The sequence below is a fragment of the Phycomyces blakesleeanus genome, assembly GCF_001638985.1.
Source record: "Phycomyces blakesleeanus NRRL 1555(-) unplaced genomic scaffold PHYBLscaffold_3, whole genome shotgun sequence".
Lineage (NCBI taxonomy): Eukaryota > Fungi > Mucoromycota > Mucoromycetes > Mucorales > Phycomycetaceae > Phycomyces > Phycomyces blakesleeanus.
Window position 1 is genome coordinate 2,723,866 of NW_017265136.1, and position 22,125 is coordinate 2,745,990.

Below are 22,125 nucleotides of genomic sequence, written 5' to 3' on the forward strand. Positions count from 1 at the left end.
TAGGAAAGAGTAGCTGAATATATTCTGTAGGTGAAAGGAGACACACTTTTATATCTTATTGATCCCAATAAACAATACACGCAAATAGAAATAGACTACATTTTAAGAAATATATATTTGTTAGCCTATATTCGACTTGTTATAACTTTGGATCCAGAATGTTTATCTCTTCTATAATTTAGATATAGAGCACAAAAATGTTTAAAGTCTTTGTATATCTCTGATTTTTTTTGAAGTCATATAGGAAGCTGGCTTTTATTATTTCTTTAAGATAAGACAAGTAGTATACTGATAAAACATGTACACAGTAAGGAATGCGGTCAGTTGTATACATATACAATATACTATTTTCTGCCCATAATAATAATAATAATCAAGGTGTCCTGATAGATCCTCCAAGTATTTATATATCGATTTTTTAAGATCAAGTAAGCGATAGAACTATCCAGACTAAATATATTATCACAGTCAAAAACGGCTTGATCATCGAAAAAAAAAACCAAAAAATAGAACAAAGTAAAAGCATTTATTTCTCAATTTTACTAATCAAATGCTAGATACAACACATATCTTTATCAGAAACTAGTCGTGCCTCATATGAAAAAATGCATCCCTACAAATATGGATACATTATGTAAGTGCCTTTAGCAGAGTGAGGTACAAACTAGATTTTAATGATATCCTGATGAAACATATATACCACTGCAAAATTATGTGGTTTTACTGAATTGGAAGATTTATTGAATTATGGGAAAGAAGCCTTTCATCATGGGAAAGAAGCCTTATACCATGGTGAAACATATGTACCACGGCAAAATTATGTGATTTCACTAAGTTGAAAGACTTATTAAATTATGGGAAAGAAGCCTTATACCATGGTGAAATACATACATTTATACGCCGCTTAAATTAGCTAGTATTTTTCATTCAGCTTTCAAATAAAAAAAGTCCAGTGCATATTCTCATTAAAATTTGGTAAGCATTTCTTAAATGGGGTGGTCAGTCCAAATATAGATACTCTGTGTGAGCCAATTATATCAAAGGTTGCCCAAATCTTACTCAATTTCCATTGGTTAGATATCTCGAAATTGGGGGAAACAGATAGGGAAACAGGTCCACAATTATAATCAGGCTTTTTATTTGGTATTTTATAAAAATCAATTTTATTATATAATCTTTCACTCTTTGGTTTATTTGATAGGAAGAAATATATATAGACGAATATTTTGCTTTTATGGGTTTCTCTCTGATATAAATATTGTACTAGATAACTCTTGTTTGATATTATCATTAAATCATTAATTGAGCTAGAGATTGAATACTAGAATCTTTTTTTTTTGTTCTATATATAAGCACCTACTGAAATAGATACTTCTTGGCACTATATATATTAAAAGCACAGAGTATTTAGATTGTAGTGTTCATGACTGATTAGATGGCCAAGTTTACAAACTTATATATCTACTAAAATATACGAAAAGAATTCTCCACGCAGATGAGTAATAGGAAAAGGTAGATTCAGAACATTAAAAGACTTACCATGCTGATTTATTGATAGAGATGAATGGACCTAATGAGAAGGGGTGGTAATGACTTGAATACATAAAATGTTCAGTAAATAAAAACTTTGAATAATATTTTTTTAAAATAAAATATTAATATATGTAGTGGTGAGTACACCTAATAGAAAAATACGTGTTTTTTTTATTTGTAAATTACAAAAAAGATATGCAAAATATTGTAAGAAAAGCTATAAGCTATGAAAGGAAGAAAGAGGAAAAGAGAAGACGAAAATTAATAATGGCATAAAGGATGTAATACAATTTTTTTGTAGGCAAAGTCAGTCACCCAAACAGTGAAGAAAAACTGCACTTTGTAAAAGGAGAATTGGCACAAAAGATGTATCTATCAACATTTTCATACTTGAAGTCTCATGGACTAATGAGTTGGAAAAAGAAGTTGCTTTGATGTGGAGCAAGAGATTAGAGATATATATTTACATGCTTTTTAAATAATGGAAGAAACACGGCAGTTTAAAACTTGTATACTCTGGACAGTGCGTTTTATATTTTAGGCAAACATTTACTATTACGATCACAATCACAGTTATAAGTGAGAATATCAGGAATTTCTCTCCGTATATTTTATTTGATATGGTGTCAAGAATTGAGTTTCTTTTTTGTTTTGTTTTTCAAGCAGGTGGTCTTTGTGACCAAAGATGCTTGCGTGCATACAAATAAACTACCTTGAACTGCATATTCTATAGTGCGTTCATTGTTCATTCAGTTAATAAAAATCGAGTCTATTTACAGTAGCAAAACATAAAAATAAAAACGTGTTTGATATTGTGTCAAAAGACCTTTGACTTGACCTTGTAGCTTATCTGATACGAGAGAGATGATTTGAGTTAGATGATGAGCCTCTTTGTTTACCGAGTTTATATAAACAAATATTGTACCTTTGATGACAACAACAACAACAACAAGAACACACACACAACGTAGACACAGGTACATTGCATCAAGCTTTTTGAAATAAATAAGAATATACTTGCTTAAATATTAAGCCAAAGATTTTAAAAGCTTTCGTTACTGAGACAGTGAAAGGAATTCAGTGGGTATATTGTTTTAGTTGGTTATACACCGCTTGTTACACTACGGCAAACCTATTCTCTTTAGCTACAGTCTAGAGCTCTTTAAAGTAGGAAAGAAAAAAAGGAAAAAAATAACATTACACGCAGGAGAACCTTTTTTTTTGCTTTTTCTCTTCGTCTTTTCTCTCTCTCTCTCTCTCTCTCTCTTCTTTTTCTTTTGTGCTTCTTTATATTCAAATCTTTACTTTCTTTTTCACATTTTTTTTTACCTTTCTATTTCAATTTTACTTTTATTCTTATTTATTTATATATGCCACGTCTGAAGGCAAGCCATATGTCCTATCATTTACGAAACATATAAAAGTGTCACAGCTCTGACAGCTGTCTATTATAGGTTGTCGAAGCTCACCTGAACCAGTTGGGGTACAGCAACACATGGAAATTACAAAGAAATACACAGCTTCCCGAAAGACCGGAGCTTGACCAAGACCAACTGCAAAATATCCTTCAAAATACAAAATTCCCAATAGTAAGTAATTCTTTTTTCTTAATAGTAATTTATAGAATACTAATAAAAACAAACACTTATTACAGTGCCAGAATATTGACGTTATTGTACCCCAAAAACCTCGTACCCAAAGTAAGCTCATCTCAAAGATGAATCTTAACCTTCATTCTTAACCACCATTGCAGGCCAGGAATTAAAGTTGCGTAGATTCCTCAATGTCATTGGCGATCCTTGTGAAAAACAGCCTGGAGCAGCTAGACAAGAAGTATCCCCTGTTCGTCATGATAGCGTACGCAACAAACTCGTTTTATATATACATACATATATATATATATAATTGTGTGTGTACAAACACCCACATCCACACTAATACATACAAAATAGTTTGTCAGAGACGATGATAGGAGAGCCTACGAGATTGAACATTTTATTTCGACTGAAGAGAACTATGTACAGAAACTACGGGCACTTGTGAATTCAATCGCACTTCCTTTGCGAGCACAGGCCCATAGCAGAAACCCGATTCTTAATTCTTTTAAACATGCCACCATCTTCATCAACTGTGATCAACTATTGGAAGTTAACGAAGTATTCTTGGCAGAATTAAAGCAGCTAAATAACAGTACTTCTGACGATTGCTTTGGCGATGTTTGCGCAAGAAACGTAAGGATGACATCGGCGAACTCGGCAAACAAGAGAAAATGAAGCATATAAAAATAATAATAACTGTGTAATGTTACTCCAATATTCCATCAGATGAACGCATTTGACTGTTATCGAAAATACCTCTCCGGGAAGAGAGGATCCGAGGAACTCCAAAAGAAGGAATATGCTGAAAATCAAGCATTTCGAAGCTTTATTGTCAGAGCCAAAGAAGATCCACGCGCAAAAGCATTAGAAGGTACACTGTCTGCTCTACTCATGGAACCAGTTCAGCGCATTAGTCGCTACACACTACAACTTGGAGGTAAATATAAATTTGGTTATTTTTGTATTAAATTGATTGACTGACTTGACTGATATTTTACATATATCTATTAATTAAATAAAGTCATTATTAAGTACACGCCCAAAACGCACCCTGACTGGATTGGACTTACAAAAGCCCATGCAAAGTTTGATGAAATTGCTAAGATGGTAGAAGACGATCTTACAAAGCTGGCAAATATGCTCCATAATCTGTATACATCAATCAAAGATAGTCCTGTAAGAAGCACAAGATGGTTTCAATTTGTTCACATATATTAACCCTAATTTTCAATCTTTATTCTTACCAAAAAAAAAAGTGCTCCTTAATTAACCAAAGCCGCTCTCTTGTTACCCATCTGGATGCCACAGAAATTCATCGTGAGACATTAAAGCCAATTCGGCCAGTTACTCTATTTCTATTTACAGACAAACTTATGGTTGCCAGTCGACACTCCCACCAAACCAAGAGTATGGAAGTGTGTGGAATGAATGATGATAAATCATCGACTTCAGGATCATTTATTCCAAAGAAACTAGAGCGAATTCGTCCTAATCAGATGCTAAGATTCAAAGGCTGGGCTGATGTCGAACAAGTGGAGCTGTTTGAAGGCATACAAGGTAAATATTACATAAATAATTGACGTATCACGCAAATGATCTGTCAAACATAAACATAAACAGAATTATCTATACATACATTTATTAATTTACTGATTCATTAACTTATATATTACTGTAGATCGACCTGATTCCTTCTTATTACGGGTATCTTCAGCACAGGAACAACAACCACAGGATCAGCAATGTTCGGATTCCACGGCCTATTTCCAAAAATGTGCCCGCCTATTTGCTGCTATTCCACCAAAGGAAAGCAGAACTTCTCTTGAAGCCTCCTACGTTGAAACATGCCAGGAATTTATAGCCTCGTTTCAAAAGACCCAAGCATTGTCACGTCGTTATGGTATTTGATTTCCATTTTTTTTCATTCTTCAAAGCTAACTGGCTGACTGGTTGGCTGGCTCTCTCTCTCTCACATGCTTTCTTTATTTACACGCTTTATTTATTTGTTTAGAACCTACTGATGAAACATTTAGTCGATCCTGGCAGGGTCTAGATGTCTATAGTAGCTTCTATACGCCTAATAGCTACAAAACTGCAAAATACAGGGTAAATGAATTATCTAGATTTGTTTATTTTGGATTAGGAAACAATTAAACCTTTTATTATTATTCTTGTTGCTATTACTATGTAGAATAATATTGCAATTGCTTATGTGGAAGAAGGATCGGACATAGAGATCGAGTCTCTAATAAGCCAAGTAAACACGCCATGGATAATTGGTCTAGTTCAGTCTGACACCAAAGGGTATCGTTTGTCTCTTTCCAGCAAGATAAACCTAGCTGAACGAGATCTTGACCGTGCAGCCAGTGGATCTGACAATGGAAATAAGGAGAACAATGAGTTTGTGTCTGTGTTTTGGTACAATGGTGAGTTAAAGGTCACATTATTTTCTTTATAGAAAAAAGAAACTATTGATTATCATTTATATTTACTTAATTTCTTTTTGCTTTTGCCCTTTTGATGACTAGTAATAATGTGCGAGCGAAAATTGAGACATGCTTCAGGATTTACTATGGTTCATGACAAGACGACAGAAGAAGAGCTAGAAAAACGATCTCGGTCCCGCTCCCGCTCCCGTTCCCTTTCTAGATCAACCAGTGGTGTCACGCTCTCAAAAATATTTGGTAGTCGATCTCGATCAACATCTCCTTCTCGCAGCCAAGTGAGTTTATCTTCATCCTTATCGTCGCCATTGGTCCACAATGTCGCCCCACCCAAGAAACGTAATTCTTTCGGTCCAATTATCCGACCTCGCGCCAAAAGTCTGTCTGTCGACAGTGCACCTCTCATCAAACCACGTCCCCAATCTCAGATCATTCAAAAGACAAACGGGTCAACGAGTGATGTTAGCTTGTCTGATCTTCAACCTTATGATCTTGTAAAGCGGCAAGAAAGCGCTAGCCCTAATAAGAAAGATACAAAAGGTATAGTTATTTCTATTCAAATTCAATTCAATTCAATTCACAATTCATGATTTGCAATTCTAAATATGTAAATATAGTGATTCTAGATCTCTCACTCAAAAGACGATCAATGCCAGAAAATTATTGGGCAAATAGTCATTCCGTAGTAAGTATTATTATTATTATTCTTATTATTCTTACACAAGAAATAAGATTTAACTTGTATCATCATATATTTAATTAATATATACATATATATAAAAACATTATATGATTCCGCAGCAAAAGAAACCTTTAGAAAATAGCAGCGATTTTCCCCAGACACATTCACCTCTATCATATTCCACAAACGAAAAAGCAAAAAGTCCGGGAGACGCAGACATTCAGGATCTTAATTCTCGTCCTTCTAGTCGCAGCAGCACGACATCCACAGTCAGCTCCAATCAACACACCAACAATTCCTACGCGCACTCTAGCTATAATACCCTTTCCTCTTTAACAAGCCAAAGTACCCGTAGTTCACTTAGTCTTGAAGATCTTGAAATCACAAAGGTAAGCAATACATTTAAATTAAGAATAAAACAAAACAAACCAAACCAAATCCTAAATTATCATTATATTTATAACTCTATTTATTTCTTTATAAAGGATATACGTACGCCAAGCTATTTCACAAATAGCTCCACATTATTCTCTGATCCGGTTGATAATGATGATTATGCAAGTCAAGTCCACGAAAAATACCTGGCTCGAAAACGCACCAATAGTAACGACAGAATCACACGTAAATTCTTACATGAACGTCCTGCACTTGCTACAATTATTGCCCCACAAGTCATTTCGTCACAGGATGCTGTTCATCAACTCACAAAAGAGATGAATGCATCACTGTGTCAGCTAATTGAGAGATGTAACGCCATGGAACTCCAGGCAAGACGTGTAACTGATCAAATTCGAGTGGTAAGTCCCAATTCCATAGTAATAACCATGCCAGAAAAAAGGATAATTTATTATTATTACTAATAATAAAATGGAAACAAAGCCATCTACGGAGGGAGATGTTCTACAAGACATCTGCAAAGAGCTACGTGGTGATACGTATGCAATGTACCACGTAAGTCATTCGCATTATCTACTATAATGATTATAGTTATAACTATAATTATAATTATTCGGCAAAGAAGGGTTATACATATTTATATATTAAAAAAAAACCAACATCTTGTATACGCAGCACTTGAACACAAAGCTGGGTAACATACTTGCTATGCTTGAAACAAACGCTCAGCAACCTACGAATACACCCAGACCAACAATAGCATCCGCAACATCAACAGACGATGATTCAAAGGAAAGTCTCGACAGAGCCTTATCAGAAAGAGACTATTGGCACCGTAGAGCAAAGTAAAGTCTAGTAGAATAGAATGTTTTCAAGCCCGTGTTTATCTAAGCTTATTGATTTTGGTTTATTTAGTGAGCTTAATCAACAGCTCGTAGAATCCAGGAAATAATAAAGAAACAGTAACCACTCCACACCCACACAAAGACAATAAGAAAGAAAGAAAGAAAAAAACAGCAAGACATTGACAATACAAATCCCCTCCTTACTGTGTAGATATCCATTTATTGAAAGAAAACCAATAATAACCCCACCCCACCCCACCCCATCCCACCCCACCACACCACACCACACCCTTTGTATCATACAAAATATTCAACGACAGAAAAAAAAACACTATGGCCAAATATTGATTCCTATTTATCAAAACCAAAGTTATACACATTCTTTGTATGTGCATGTAATATGCCTTGATCTTTTACTTTAATATATATACATATATGTGTATATGTGTATATGTATATGTGTATATATTTACAAAATTTTAATATATTATTCGATTCTATGGAGTATCCTTTATTTTCTGTTTTTCTCTATTTTTGTATATGTAGATGTGTAGATGTGTCTACATCTTTACTTTCTCTTCAACCAACTACTCCAGGATGATTTGTTTTCTTGTACTGGCTCAGTAACAGGTTCTTTAGCTTCGATGACTGCCTTTACTGTTGTCACAGGTGCCTCTGATTCTTTTTTCTCTACCCGTAATTCATTCTCGCTGTATTGTTTATATCCCTCATTATCTTCCAAAGCAGATGCATATGCCATAGCTTGCTTATAATAAATTGCTGCTTGATCAAACTGGCCCTTGAGCTACATAAAGAAAATCACAATAAAGACAAAAAGCAGATGAGTATACCAGTTGATAAACATTTGTACTTGTACATATATATTACCTCTAATAAGCTTCCAAGGTTGTTGGAGACAACAGCACCGCACTCCTTACAATCCTTGCTGTCTTTTTCATTATTCTCGGATGGGTTCTCAAAAGAATAACCAGTCGAGCAAGATTCAAACGAAGCCTGTGCCCAACCCATCGCATCATCCAACTTTCCCAGACCAAACATCGTTTCAGCCAATTGGTTCTGCAAGATGGCCTTGAGACAGATCCACTTTGTATTCTCTTTTTCTGATTCAGGAATAGCCTTGAGGGCTTGGAGGAACAAGGGTAGAGCTAATCCAAAATTACCCTGGACTGCATACACACTTCCAAGTGAACATGTGGTCGTCACCTTCAGATGGTCCCATATTTCCTTTGTCTCTTGGGACTTCTCGGTCTTCCCGACCACATGAAGAGTCCAGGCCAGGAATTCCTCTGCATAAGCATAATCTGCTACGCGTAGATACAAATCTCCCATATGCTTGGCAGTCTGTGCCAACAACATCTCGCGAGCCTCGGTCACCTTTCCATCCTCTGCTTTCTTTTGCTCGAGAAGAAGATGCCAGGCACGGTTATACTCCGCAATTGCATCCAGCAGATTTCCAGCATGGGCTTCATCATTAGCCAGTCGGAGACGGAGTGCAATAACACATGGCGAGGTCTCTTCTAGCTTTTCGACCTCTAGTGCCAAGCGCAAAACTTCACGTACATAAACAGCAGCTACTTCATAATCAGGCGAGACTTTCTCACGAACGTAGGCACCATGGAGCAGGTTTCGAGCCTGATAGCCCAATTCAGTAGGGGTACTTTCGAGGTACCATTCGATGTAGAGGTGGTAGGCCTGCCAAACAAGAGCGGCCGAGGCTGCCAATGCAACGACAGTGCATCCCGTAATCTTGGCTACAAACTTGGCTTGGGATTTGATGTGGCGCATGGATTCAGTGTAAGGGTTGCTGGAGTACTGGCCAGTCTCTTTTCTTTCAATTCGATAGAGTGTGTTGATGTTTGTGCGTAAGGTACGTGTTTGAGCAAGAATGGTAGGTCTTTTGGGAATCGTGCATCGCACGAGTTGACGTGTGGTCGAAACGAATTGTGAGCGAAGGGAATTCATGTCTTTTGTAGTCAAATATATATATATATATATTAATATTTTTTGTTTTATTTAATTAAAACTAAAAAAATAACTACAAAATTTGTGTGTATATATATTAGAGAGGGGGGGTTGTTTTAATGGTTATCGTGAATTGAAAGGAAATAGTTTATGGTTGTGTGTCTGTAAAGTGGTGTGCGTGTGTGACGTGCAAAGAGAGCCACGCGCCCCATTTTTGACGCGCTCGACCACGAAGAGCTTACATTTTCGGGAGAAAGAGTTGGTCTTTTTTTTTTTCTTCTTCTTCTTTTGCTTTTCTTTTCTTTTACGCGTGGTTTCATTTAATCGACCATATAATCGACCACTATGCTAATGGAAGTCGATGAACCCCAGTCTCTCCAATTCAAAGAGAAGCTGTTGCAAGGATCCAAAGCAGTTAAAGTTTCTGACCTCATCAAAAGACTTAGTGTAAGACTTCTCTTAATAGAAACAGAGGACATCACATCCATACACCTATGCATACGCATACACAAACCCATAAGCACACACCACACACATATAAGATATAATTAAGCTCACACAAAAAGAACATTAGGATCTTCAAACTGAATTAAAGGCCCTTCAGCAAGAAACAGTCGAAAAAAACTCTCTTACATCAGTTGCTAAAGACCTTGTCACTAATGCTATCCTGAAGCATGAAAATAAGACTGTCAAAGCTATCACAGCCTGTTGTTTAGCTGACATCTTGCGATTGTTTGCACCCGATGCGCCTTATTCCAACCTTGAATTAAAGGTACCGAGACATAGACCTACCAAAAAAAAACTACATGTACACACACACACACACACATACACAAAAGAAAATTCAGGCAGACAATATAACTATCTTATTATCTTATACAATTTTTTTTTCTGTATAAATATATGCATATACCCATATTTATATATTACATTATCTATAAATTATACAGCGTGTATTCGAGTTCTTTGTATCCCAACTCAGTCTTCTCAAGTCGAATACCGATCCAAACTTCCACTATTACTTTTACTTGCTCGAAAGTCTTTCAACTGTGAAGAGTATTATTATCATTGCTGACCTTGACAATGCCGAGCAGCTTTCTTCCAGCCTTTTCAATCAGTTTTTCTCGGCTATTAGGTACCAAAGAAGAAAAAGAATAAGATATATATATATATATATATATATATATATATTGATCTTTTCTTCACCACAATTTTTTCTTTGTTTTTATAAATATTATTCTGATTGTTTGTATACTTATATATTTTACCTTTACCATGAATTGTTGATTTCAATAGCGCCGATTTACCCCGTAACGTACAAGTTTGCATGACAGATATCTTGATCCAGCTTGTTGAAGAAGTTGGTGCTCTTTCCCAAGAAGTTATCGAACTTATTCTCGATCAATTCACAGCCAAAGAAAAGGGAGCTTCTTATGCAATGGCTCTGGATATTTGCTTTGCCTGTACGGATGTATTGCAACGCCGTGTTTGCCAGGTATAGAAAAAAAAGGATGTTAAGAGCTTTTATAACAAAACAGAATTATAAATGAAAGATATAAGAGGATAGGAGAAAAGAAACACAATTATTGAATTCATTAATGCTTAATTATTACTCTTGCTTTAAAAAAAACGAACGAATTAACGAACGAACGAATGACCGATCGGACGAACGAACGAACAAACAAATGATCAACACACCTAAATCTACACCTATCTACGCGCATACACACACACACACACACACACACACACATTCATACATAAATTCATTGATACATACAATTATGATCCCAACATTAGCATTTTACGGATACATTGATGGCATTTAGCAGAAGTGACGGATCCGATGAAGAATTGGAAGACCTAAAGATGGTACACAGTTTGATTCGCCACGTTCACTCTGTAGTTCCCAACCTACTGTTGAATGTTGTACCTCAATTAGATGAGGAAATGAAGGTTGATGATGACCATGTTCGCCAAATTGCTACCCAAACCCTCGGAGAAATGTTTGCTGAAAAGACCTCTGAATTATACCAACAATATCCTATTATTTGGAAGACATGGCTGGGAAGGTATGTTTTATTTTGAGAATTGGGATTTTGTTGTTGTTGTTGTTGTTGTTGTTGTTGTTGTTGTTGTCGTTGTCGTTGGTGTTGGTTTTTTGCGTTATTATTGTCTGTGTGTGTTTGTTTGCTTGTATATGTATATGTATATATAAAATTATCTACCTTTTTTTTGTATTTATTTAGACGTAATGATAAAGTGGTTCAACTTCGTGTAAGATGGGTCGAAATGTGTGGCCCTATCTTAAAAAACCATAAGCAATTGGTACCTGAAATTAATGGTAAATCAGACTTTTTTTTTAAAAAAAAATATCAAAAAAAGCTATAGTATTATAAGGATAAGAGAGAGAAAGGGAGATATTATTGTTGAGAGATATGAAAAATATCCTCTTACTTGAAATATCTATATCTAGATTGTTTCAAGGCCAAACTTTCTGATCCTGAAGAAAAGGTTCGCGCAACAGCATGTCGAGTAATTGGTAGTCTTGAATTTGATCTTGAGCCAACTAGCTTTGACAAATCTGTACTCGAACAAGTCGCTTTACGTTGTAAAGACAAAAAGGTATATATATACACACACACACACATATATATATATATATATGCCTGATTATATGGCTATGGCTGAGAAGAGGAGAAAGGAGGGGAAAGGAAGGGGGTGAGATATGATGGGATGGAAGATAGGGGTAAGAGAACATATTATTTATGTGCTTGTATAACTAGCAATCCGTAAGAAAGGAAGCTATGTCTGCTCTAGGCGCCATTTATAATCACGAATTTGACAGCATGTAAGTATTATTAAAATAAAATGATATGCCAATTGATACCTACACCTACATCCCCTATCCCCAACGATATATATATATTAATAACACATTTTACTCTCTTTTTATATTATTATTACTATTAATATTTAGCTCTTCCAACAATGAAGATCTTATCGCAAAACTCGGCTGGATCCCAGAGACCTTATTGAACTGTTTGTATGTCGATGAACTCGCAGTAACGTAAGTATTTGATTGTAATTACTTGATTTCGTAAACAAAGCACGAATAAAAACATACAGAAATTAATCATATTCGTGATTTAAATAAATACTATATATACACTTTAGGTCAGCTCTTGAAAATACTATATTGCAGTATATTCTGCCAGAGGAAACCAATGATTTGAAAAGAACCGAAAGATTGGTAACTGTAGTCGGATCTCTCAGTCCTCGTTCCAAGACTGCATTCAAGGCATTGATCCAAAAACAAAAAAGGTATTTGTGCTTCATTATATATAAAAGCAGCAAACATGTATTAACTATGTACAATACAAAAAGTTTCATCAACGACATGCAGTACTTTGTTGATATGTGCGACGCAGCAGTAAGTTAATTAAATAGAAGAAGAAGAATATTATAATAGGAATATCTAAATAACCTTTTCTCTCTCTCTCTTTCTTTTAATATATTAATTATTATTATCTTTTAAAAAACAACAACAACAACAACAACAACAAAGAGAGACAATACAGAAACAGATACTGCAACCCAAAGAAAGACTGAAGAGCTGATGAAACATATTTCAAGTAAGAATACAGGGATACAATGTGTAGATCAAATTTAATTAACTGATATTATTTGTGTTTATAGAACAATTTGCTGACAAGTCCAGAACATTGAACAGCTTGCGCCGTTTTGTAGAAGCCGAAGATACTGACATTGTTAAACTTTTGAGAACATGTATTAACCCTAGCCAAGATTACAAGCGTATTTACAATGCAAAGGTAAAACAAACAAACAAAAAACAAAAGAAGAAGAGAAAAACCTTAATTAGAAATGCAATTGGTCTTTGTATATATGCGTTTGCTTTTTTGTACATATTTGAACTTACACATAAAGATAGAAATCACTGTTGAAGCGTCTGGAACAAATGTCTCCTGCAATGTCGGAAATCTTTGAGTTGATTCTTAATAGAGCTTGCCCAATTGTACTCAACAAATCAAACTTGCCCCACCTTCTCAAAATCTTGAGAGCTACCCGTGGAAGAAAAAATACATCTGGTGAAGAACGTCGCGCAATTGCCCAAGACCTATTGAAAGTAAGTATAATCACACTTGTCGCTGTTTCTTTAGAAAACAGCCTACTTAATTATTGCTAACCTGTTTTTTTTTTTAAAAAAAATGAAATAAAAACAATTATAGGACACAACTTCAAACTATCCCAATATGTTTGAAAAATATGCTCATGAACTTGCTACTAACATTACTAAGGAAGAGAATGATGAAGTTGGTAAGTTTCTTTATATTATTATTAGTTTATGTGATCTCAACATAACCGGTTTTCTCCATTCAATTATTCAATTCTTATATATAAAAAGTCATCGATAGCTTGGAATTGCTGGCCGAGGTTTGCAAAGCACAGCCCAGACTATTTGTATTTGATAGGTAGGACATATAGATAGATATATAGACATAATTGTGATTATAACAAATAATAATGGTATGATTTGGTCCAATACGACAATTTTTTTTATTAATTATTTGATCCGAATAGAGAGACTGTTGAAGGTCTTATGGAGTATACACGCACAGGAGAGGCCAAAGAAGCAGAACATGCTGCCACAATTCTTGGAAATATGGACAACGGAGAACATGCATGCGAGCTGGTAGTTGAGGTAGGTACAAAGGAAACAAATCATTGATCTTGATTACCTTTTTATTTGATTTTATTTGAATCTATTGTGTTTGATCAATATTAACTTGGAAATATTATATTGTTATTACTATAATATTCTTAAAAAAAGTACTTGTGCCAACATTTACGTGTATCCAACAAACACCTCCTTACATTATTGTCCAGTTTGAAAGAGTTTGCCCTCTACACACCAAGATTATTATCAGAGCATATTGGAAACATTGTTGGGTTTGTCGATAGAGACCTTGTTCAAAAGAAGGATAGCATGGTAAGTGCTAGATATTCTAGAGCCATTAATATATATAGAATAACCTAACGACTATATTGTATTATGTATACTTCTTTTTAAAATGATGGTGATAAATCAGCAAGGAGATGTAAACCCAGAATGGGTAGAATATAACGATCTTCCTTACTTGGCTCAACTCAAGGTAAAGATACACAAATATATATATACTGTCAAGAAGTAATAACAAAATTAACAAACTTTTTTTTTTAGATTGTTGGTGTATCAACCCTTGTAAACTACCTCCTTGGTGCAGCTGAATTTACCGATAATAACGAGGCAATCACAGCACATCTTTTTAATATGCTTTGGGAGTTTATTGACACCACTTGCGATGAAGCTATTTCGGAAGGTCTGAGGTGAGTTAAATATGTTTTATTGAATTGTTTTTTCACACAAGAACCCAAACGAACTCAATGTTTTTTTTAAAAAAAAAAGTGCTGCGGAGACATCCTACTTGAGATTGGCAGCTGCTCAATCTATTATCAAGCTCACGCACCTGAAGCTTTATGAAGAATACCTAACTGTTCCTAAATTTGAGAAACTTGGACTGACCCTTCAGGTAATACATTACACAGACACGTATATAGATATATGAATAAATGAATAAATGAATAAATGAATGTTTAAATAATAATAATAATAATAATACTTTATCTAAAACATTTACCATTTGTGTAGGACTCGTGCTACTATGTTCGTTCTGAACTTGCTGAGACTTTGATGAAAGGTCTTCAAATAGGAGAAATCCGTCCTCGCTACTACACATTGCTATTCTTGTGCGCTCACGAACCCGAACCAGAATTATTAAAGCAGGTAAATCCAAAATAAAACACGCGCAAGGTTTTTGTCTGTTTTTGGGTGGTGGTGGAAGGTTCCTTTTATTGACATTGTAGTTCTAGGTCAAATACTTTATTCGCAAACGAGCATCTAAATCGGAATCAGGTATATGGATAGTAATAATCATATTAGTAATAGCATTAGTAATAGCATTGGAATTAGTAATATTTGAATATGTATATGTATATGTATATATATATATATGCGTGTGTGTGTACAAATATGCACGGGCCGCGGATAGTTTTCTAATGATATGGCATACATTTGTGATTATGGCTATTTTACAGGACAACCTTCGCCATTAGAGATGTCATTTGTACGACTGATACATCTTCTGGCCCACCACCCCGATTTCAGTGTGTCTACAGAAGATTTGCTAGTATTCTCTCAGTACATCAAATTCTACTTAAGTTGTGTTGTGTCCGCAGACAATGTTTCGTTCCTCTACCATGTTGCTCAAGAAATCAAATCTTCTCAGGATATGGTTACGGCTGAATTGAGCAAGGTAAGAAGGTTTCAATGCATTTTTTTTTAAAATAAGAAATGTGTATATATACTTTTTTGGGGGTGATAGAATCAACATTGGATCTCTCTATGTTTTTATTTATTGAGTTCTATCGATGCTAATTGACATATCGACTGTTTTACACATATACACAAATATATATATATAGAACTCGTATGTTCTGAGTGACCTTGCATGTCTTTTGATCAAACGCAAATGCCATACTGCATCTTGGCCACTGAATGCTTATCCACAAAACATAAACATTCAATCAAAACTATACAGAAACCTTCCATCAGGTGCTATTCAAGCAGAGGTAAGCAGAGTGAAAAAGAACAAGGAAGAACAAGAAAGATGAAATAGAACAACCAACGAAGAATTGACCCTTTTTTTTAAATATATATATATATATATATGTATATATGTAGATCTTAAAAACAAGCTATTTACCAAGCGAATTTATCAAGTCAATTGAAGATGAATCTGGTAACAAAGGATCTGACAAGGTAAGGAAACCAAATGTACATTAGAATATATATAAAGTGTGTTTCTTATGAATCGTCTATTATTTAGCGTGCTTATTCACGACCATGGGCAACAACAGCTACCAAACGTCCCAGAGTCGCGTAAATACAGAGAAGTTTGTGTCATGATGATTACAATATAAATAAGCCTGTGGTTCATATTTGAAGAAAAAATGAGACTGAGACTGAGAAACTGAGTGTGTGTGAGGGAAAGAGGGTGGGGGAAATAACAGTAAAAAAAAACTGTAAATCAATAAAGAGAAGAACATGGCTCACATACAAATCTTTACTTTTTGGTGAGACGACGAGATGAAAGGAAGGTTTGGGGGGGAATAGTCAAAGACTCTTTTGGTTTTGGTTTTGGTTTTACCGCGATTATCTCTTTTTTCTTTTTATCTATCTACCGGTCTGCCTGTTTGTTTGCTTATATTTTTTTGTTCGTTTGTTTGTTTGTTTATATTTTTAATTAATCAATTTCACGGGTCCTACTCTATAAAATATGTATATCCTTTTTGTTATTGTTTATATCATAAATATATATATATAATTTATGTTTTATTTTTTTATTCGTCTGTTACATACATATTTTCATATTGACTGCAAAGGTCTGGTGTACAATTTATAATATACACATATAAAAATAGAGAGAAAGGAAGATGTTAAGGTTGAGATTGAGGGACTGGAAAATTCGAATTGATAGAGAGTAAGATAAAATAAAGTAAAAGGATGAAAAGAAGAAAAGGTTGGTAAGGACGCACGGCAATAAAGAGAAGAAATAGGAAAGAGAAAGAACAGAATATTATGGCTTGATGTTGCTATTTAGTAAGTGAGTGAGTAAGTGAGTGAGTAAGTGAGTTAAGCAGGTAGACAAGTAGGTTTGTAGTTAGTTATTTTATAAGCTGTCTGTGGAGACTGTTCAGAGTAGGCTGAGTAACCAGCTTTGTTTCTGGATCATGAAGCATGGTGTAAGCCAAGACCCACTGCAATCTGTGGATACCCCTAATGAAACAAATAACAACAATTTATATTCATTAATTACACACGAATTAAGTTTTTTTTTTAAAAAAAAAAATCAATAGACTCTATAAAGACGTACCATTGTTTGAATTGCCACCATCTAAGAGTCTTCTTTTCATTTGCTCGCATGGCTCTGAACCCGTCCCAGAAACTTAATCCCAACAGGCTGCTGCCTTGTGCTTTGTGACCATAGGCTTGAATCATGTTGTTAACCTGACCCTCATCCTGAGCAAGCATTGGTGTATTGTAAGTCAAGGCCTGTGCCACACGCTTTGTGTAAATCGGTAAGGTCAGCAAGTCAGTCAAAGACCGGTAGAAGAATGGGAACCCGTGAGGGGAAGTAAGAGGAGACAGTCTGAGATGCATAAGAACTGTAGCAGGGATGGCAAAAATAAACGAATATCCCAATCCACGCAGAGCTAATAACACACAAACACACAAATGAATGAACCAAATGAGATGAAATAAGTATAAAGCAATTATTAGAAACCAATATATTTATATATATATATATATCATATAACTTACAGCAGAATGTGTCCAGCATCGTAATCTTTCCACGACCACGCTTGTCAAAGAATTTGATACGTGTCTCGACAGCCTTGATTTCATCATCCACATCCTCCTTGGCTTCAGAATCGATATCGTCCTTTGAAGAAGCGGCCTCGCTTAATAATGTAGCGGCCGTAGAAGCTGCAGTAGAAGCGGCAGCGGCAGCAGTAGAGGCAGCGGCAGCGGCAGTGGATGCTATGGTGCTGTCCTGTTCTACACCTCTTGATTTTGAGGTAGGAGCCTTATTACCACTCTGCTTCTTCTCGACCTTTGCTTCTTTTTCTTCCTCAATCTTTTCCTTGATTATTTCCTTCTTCTTTTGCTCCATGACCTTCATCTCAGGCGTGAATTCTATATAGATTCATAAAATTCGAATCCATTTAGTAAGTCGTTCAGTTAATCAGAGTCCGTTAATTCAATCCACTTACCCTCTGTGGTTTCTTCACCATGAGGTTCTTGTCTCATCTTACGAGCCTCGGCTCTAGTACGCTCTCTCATGATTGTGTCTTCATCATAAGAAGGATGACGAGGTACATGCTTGGGATATGCAGAAGGAGGAGCATTCTCGAGGTTACTGCCCGTAATCTTGGCAAATGAAGGATCGATTTTCACAAATGAGTTACCCATATCCGAACTTATATCTACATACACCCAAAAAAAAACATTTAATATATACATGTGTGGATATGGGGGACATATATTACCTGAGGTGTCTTTCTCAGAAGAAGTTGGTTCTTCTTCTGGCTCTACTGCCTCTGCTGCTTCGTGAAGGCGTGAGATCTCTGTGAAAAGTTCCTTGTCCTTGCCAGTGGGAGAAGCATGATGTTCTGCCATAAGCTTGGACTGCGCCAGTGTCGGGAAATTATTGTGATTGAGTTCAGTCTTGGGCGATTCTGGAAGTTTCTCTTGCTCGGCCATCAATTGTTTAGCTCTATCGCTCAAAGGCTTTTCGGTTGGGGGAGGTTCTTTGGAAGCAATCTTTGCAAAGCTTTGGGAAGGAGGAGGAGGGGGAACCTTGACTATATTTTTTGTTTTCAGTTAGTTTAATACAACCAAGGTTTTTGTTATCTGGTTTCTTGGAAATCCCAAAACATGACCCAATAATTCTCTGTATATATATATATGTGTGTGTGTTTACTTACCAGAGCGTTCTTTCAACATATCCTTGACATCAGGTAGGTCTGATAAATCATTGCTGACAGGAACTTCTGCCTTTGTAGTCGCGTCCAGGGAAGGGAACTCTCGGTTCGAAGCAACAGTGGCAAATGAACGGTCAGGATGCGGGGGTATTGTGGAATCTAAACAAAAAAATATATATATATAAAATAGGTGAACAATTATAATAATAAAAGAATCGAGGTTTGGTTGAGGTTTAATTAATTTGAATATTATTATTTTTATTATGCACCAACAACAACAACAACAACAACAAGAAAGTTAAAGAAATCGCCGTGAAGGATAAAAGATATATCCCCTCCCTTTTGATTCCATTCCATTGTATATATATGGGAATTCTTACCTTGAACGCTACTCTCATTACTTTTGCTCAAGAGGTCTCCAACTCCAGCTGATTCGGGCTCGACGCTTTCGGGTGGTTGAATTGATGTCGATTGTTCGAGTGTAGGGAATTCCTGGTTCTCCGGCAAGTCTTGTTTGGTGATATCGGCAAATGACACATCTTCCTTGATAACTGACTCTACTGGCACTGAGTTGTTTTGCTCTTGTTTTGCTCCTGGTTGACCTTATTAATATATATATATATATATATATATAACATATATAAGTTAGTCCCGAGTATAAAGAGCTCTTTTTCTTCTTCTTTTTGTTTATTCTCGACTATGGTTCCCAAAAAAGAAGATTGTTTTTTAAAAACTTACCGTTTTCCTCACTGTTGATACCATCTTCTTTGACAACCTGAGCCCAGGAAGCTTCTAAACCAGGGGAAGGATCATTTTCGGAGTGTTTGCTGTCATTTACAGCATTTGCCTCTTCAAGCGTAGGAAATTCTGAAGGGTCCATGTTTTAAAAGAACTAATGGGTGTTTTTATGCATATACAAGAAATGGATAAGAAAGAGAAAACGTGATAAAGAGTGAAAGATGAATATTTAATATTGATTGATTAATTGAATGCTTTGTTTGCTTGGTAGATACAGGAAATATCTTACCAAAAAGAGGGCGGGATAAAGCAAGAAAAGGTAACACAAGGGAACTATGAATCAAATTGGTTATATTTTCTGATATACTTCTTGACACTGCACCACAGTCAAAAGGCAAGAAGTATTTATTATACCTTTTTGGAAATAAGTATATAGACAAGAAAGCAAATGGTTTAAATTAGTTCTAATTTTTCTCTTTTCTTTCTTTCTTTCGAGAAAAGAAAAAAAAAAGTAAAAAGGGCGGAGTGAACACATGATGTCATTTAATCCATAGTCACAAACATTGTTCACACCTTTGAGCAAAAAAGGTGACGAAAGTTGGTTAAAGGACGCCCGACCATTTTGAACAAACGCCTAGTGTTGTCCTTAAAAGAGAACAATAAGGTTACATAGTTTTTTTTCTGTGTAGATTGGAATATTATAGTAAAACCAATAAATGCAGAGCTAGTTTCACTTCAACACAAAAGCAAACAATAGGAGAGCAATATGTATATATATATATTGTATAGTATATTGCATTGTATCCTGTACACTTCTTTAAACGCGTTTAATTTTTTCTTCGACTTGGTATTTGTGTGGTGTGGTTTGCTCAATGTATTTCACGTGTCAAGTATAATCCATTTTTGTATGAAAAACGTACGTCAGCCCATCCCAATAGTATTATTTATATCTGTACATATACACATACACGTATACATGTATACACGTATATACATACATATATAAATATTCCTTACAGAGAAATTATATGAACTGACGTGTTATAATTCTTTGAAAGAACCCTGTGCATTGACTCTTAGAGGTTGATCAAATAACACTGTCTATTTCTTGTGAGACACACACACATATATATATATATACTCGTAATAATAATCATAATGATAACAATTATATAAAAGTACCTCCTAATAATAGTTATCAGATTTATAGTTTACGTCTTTGATCAAGAAGAAATGAACTGAATTTATCGTATTAATGCGCCGATTTTCACCACCTTTCATTCCTTTATGCTGAGCATATGATGAATGTATATTTTTGGTTGGATTTAATAAAATGCATTGTTGGACCACACAGTTTTTTTTCTTTTTTTTTTTTTGGTTTGACATTTATGTATGTGTGTATATATATATACATAAAAGTATACTAAATGCACATATAAATAAATAATACAAAAAAATCAGTGTAAGCACAATAAATTGATACAATATACAGTTTTACCTATTACTATCATTTTATTTCTCTTTTGTACCTTTTCTTTCAACAGGTACAATATTAATGAGAAGCCATTAATTAAAAACCAAAAAGAAAAGTACACCAATAACTATGGCAACATAAAAAGAAATATATAACCATAACCATAACAACAACTGTGACTATGTAAACATTTGGTACCTATGGCAACATCCGGTATCTATGGAAACTGATTAATTGATTTGATTTGATTTGATTTGTTTCCATAGAGACGGACTTTTTCTGATTCTTTCTCTTTCTTTTTTTATTTTATTTTTCTTATTTAATATCCGACATGAAGAGAAGCCCCATGAACACAATATACGTGTAACATCATTCCCCTTCATGTGTGTGTGTGTGTGGATCGATTAATAGACTTTAATGTGAATGGTGGGAAACTAGTATTTTCTTATGGTGTATCAATATGATCTACTTTAGGAGAACAAGCTTATCTATAATACCAGGGGGGGGGGGGGGGGGGTTCCATTCTAAAATAATAATAGTAATAACAAAAGGACAAGTCAAATTCAAGTCAATTTGAGAAAGAAAGAAAGAAAGAAAGGAAAAGAGTATCTTGGAATTCAATTGCAAAACTCGTATTTCATTTGTACTCTGCTTATTATATTTTTATATATACTTTCTCTTTGTTTCTTTCTTTTTCTATTTAAGAACCGCCTTTGGAGGCTCGATTCAAAGTTGAAGTATGAAAAAGAAAAAAAAGACCCTCTTCTCCTGTGACCTACGGAAAAGGGAATGGCTTAAAAAAATGCTAATTTTTTTTAAAAAAAAG

At 35.0% G+C, this 22,125-nt stretch overlaps 4 protein-coding genes across 4 annotated transcripts; 2 read left to right on the forward strand and 2 right to left on the reverse strand.

Moving 5' to 3' along the window:
* Positions 1–1,560: 1,560 nt before the first annotated feature.
* PHYBLDRAFT_164047 (hypothetical protein) lies at positions 1,561–7,502 on the forward strand (the record flags this gene model as incomplete). The annotated part of the gene is made up of 20 exons (XM_018434924.1): positions 1,561–1,586; positions 1,669–1,670; positions 1,727–1,740; positions 2,567–2,617; positions 2,988–3,122; positions 3,188–3,233; positions 3,287–3,390; positions 3,486–3,764; positions 3,858–4,068; positions 4,153–4,307; positions 4,388–4,688; positions 4,810–5,031; positions 5,143–5,237; positions 5,323–5,557; positions 5,660–6,115; positions 6,193–6,260; positions 6,377–6,646; positions 6,743–7,054; positions 7,137–7,208; positions 7,329–7,502. The coding sequence occupies 20 exons, from the start codon at positions 1,561–1,563 to the stop codon at positions 7,500–7,502; spliced, it is 3,228 nt and encodes a 1,075-aa protein (XP_018296989.1).
* A 564-nt stretch (positions 7,503–8,066) lies between these two features.
* PHYBLDRAFT_62281 (hypothetical protein) lies at positions 8,067–9,481 on the reverse strand (the record flags this gene model as incomplete). The annotated part of the gene is made up of 2 exons (XM_018440945.1): positions 8,067–8,303; positions 8,387–9,481. The coding sequence occupies 2 exons, from the start codon at positions 9,479–9,481 to the stop codon at positions 8,067–8,069; spliced, it is 1,332 nt and encodes a 443-aa protein (XP_018296990.1).
* A 345-nt stretch (positions 9,482–9,826) lies between these two features.
* Positions 9,827–16,655, forward strand: PHYBLDRAFT_76970 (hypothetical protein; the record flags this gene model as incomplete). Its single annotated transcript, XM_018443210.1, has 27 exons — positions 9,827–9,928; positions 10,056–10,253; positions 10,432–10,616; positions 10,778–10,976; positions 11,282–11,553; positions 11,731–11,825; positions 11,958–12,106; positions 12,268–12,332; positions 12,462–12,551; positions 12,659–12,805; positions 12,869–12,914; positions 13,050–13,116; positions 13,181–13,314; positions 13,434–13,628; positions 13,732–13,819; positions 13,908–13,974; positions 14,084–14,204; positions 14,334–14,492; positions 14,593–14,655; positions 14,724–14,869; positions 14,949–15,072; positions 15,192–15,326; positions 15,413–15,455; positions 15,638–15,855; positions 16,025–16,171; positions 16,284–16,361; positions 16,429–16,655. The coding sequence occupies 27 exons, from the start codon at positions 9,827–9,829 to the stop codon at positions 16,483–16,485; spliced, it is 3,390 nt and encodes a 1,129-aa protein (XP_018296991.1). The 3' UTR covers positions 16,486–16,655.
* Positions 16,656–16,896: 241 nt separating this feature from the next.
* PHYBLDRAFT_76969 (hypothetical protein) lies at positions 16,897–20,259 on the reverse strand. Its single transcript, XM_018443209.1, has 10 exons — positions 20,240–20,259; positions 20,115–20,158; positions 19,826–19,979; positions 19,468–19,689; positions 19,091–19,246; positions 18,653–18,967; positions 18,377–18,589; positions 17,925–18,299; positions 17,476–17,815; positions 16,897–17,378 (listed from the first exon to the last, which is right to left on the reverse strand). The coding sequence occupies exons 3-10, from the start codon at positions 19,965–19,967 to the stop codon at positions 17,267–17,269; spliced, it is 1,875 nt and encodes a 624-aa protein (XP_018296992.1). The 5' UTR covers positions 19,968–19,979; positions 20,115–20,158; positions 20,240–20,259; the 3' UTR covers positions 16,897–17,266.
* Between the last annotated feature and the right edge of the window lie 1,866 nt (positions 20,260–22,125).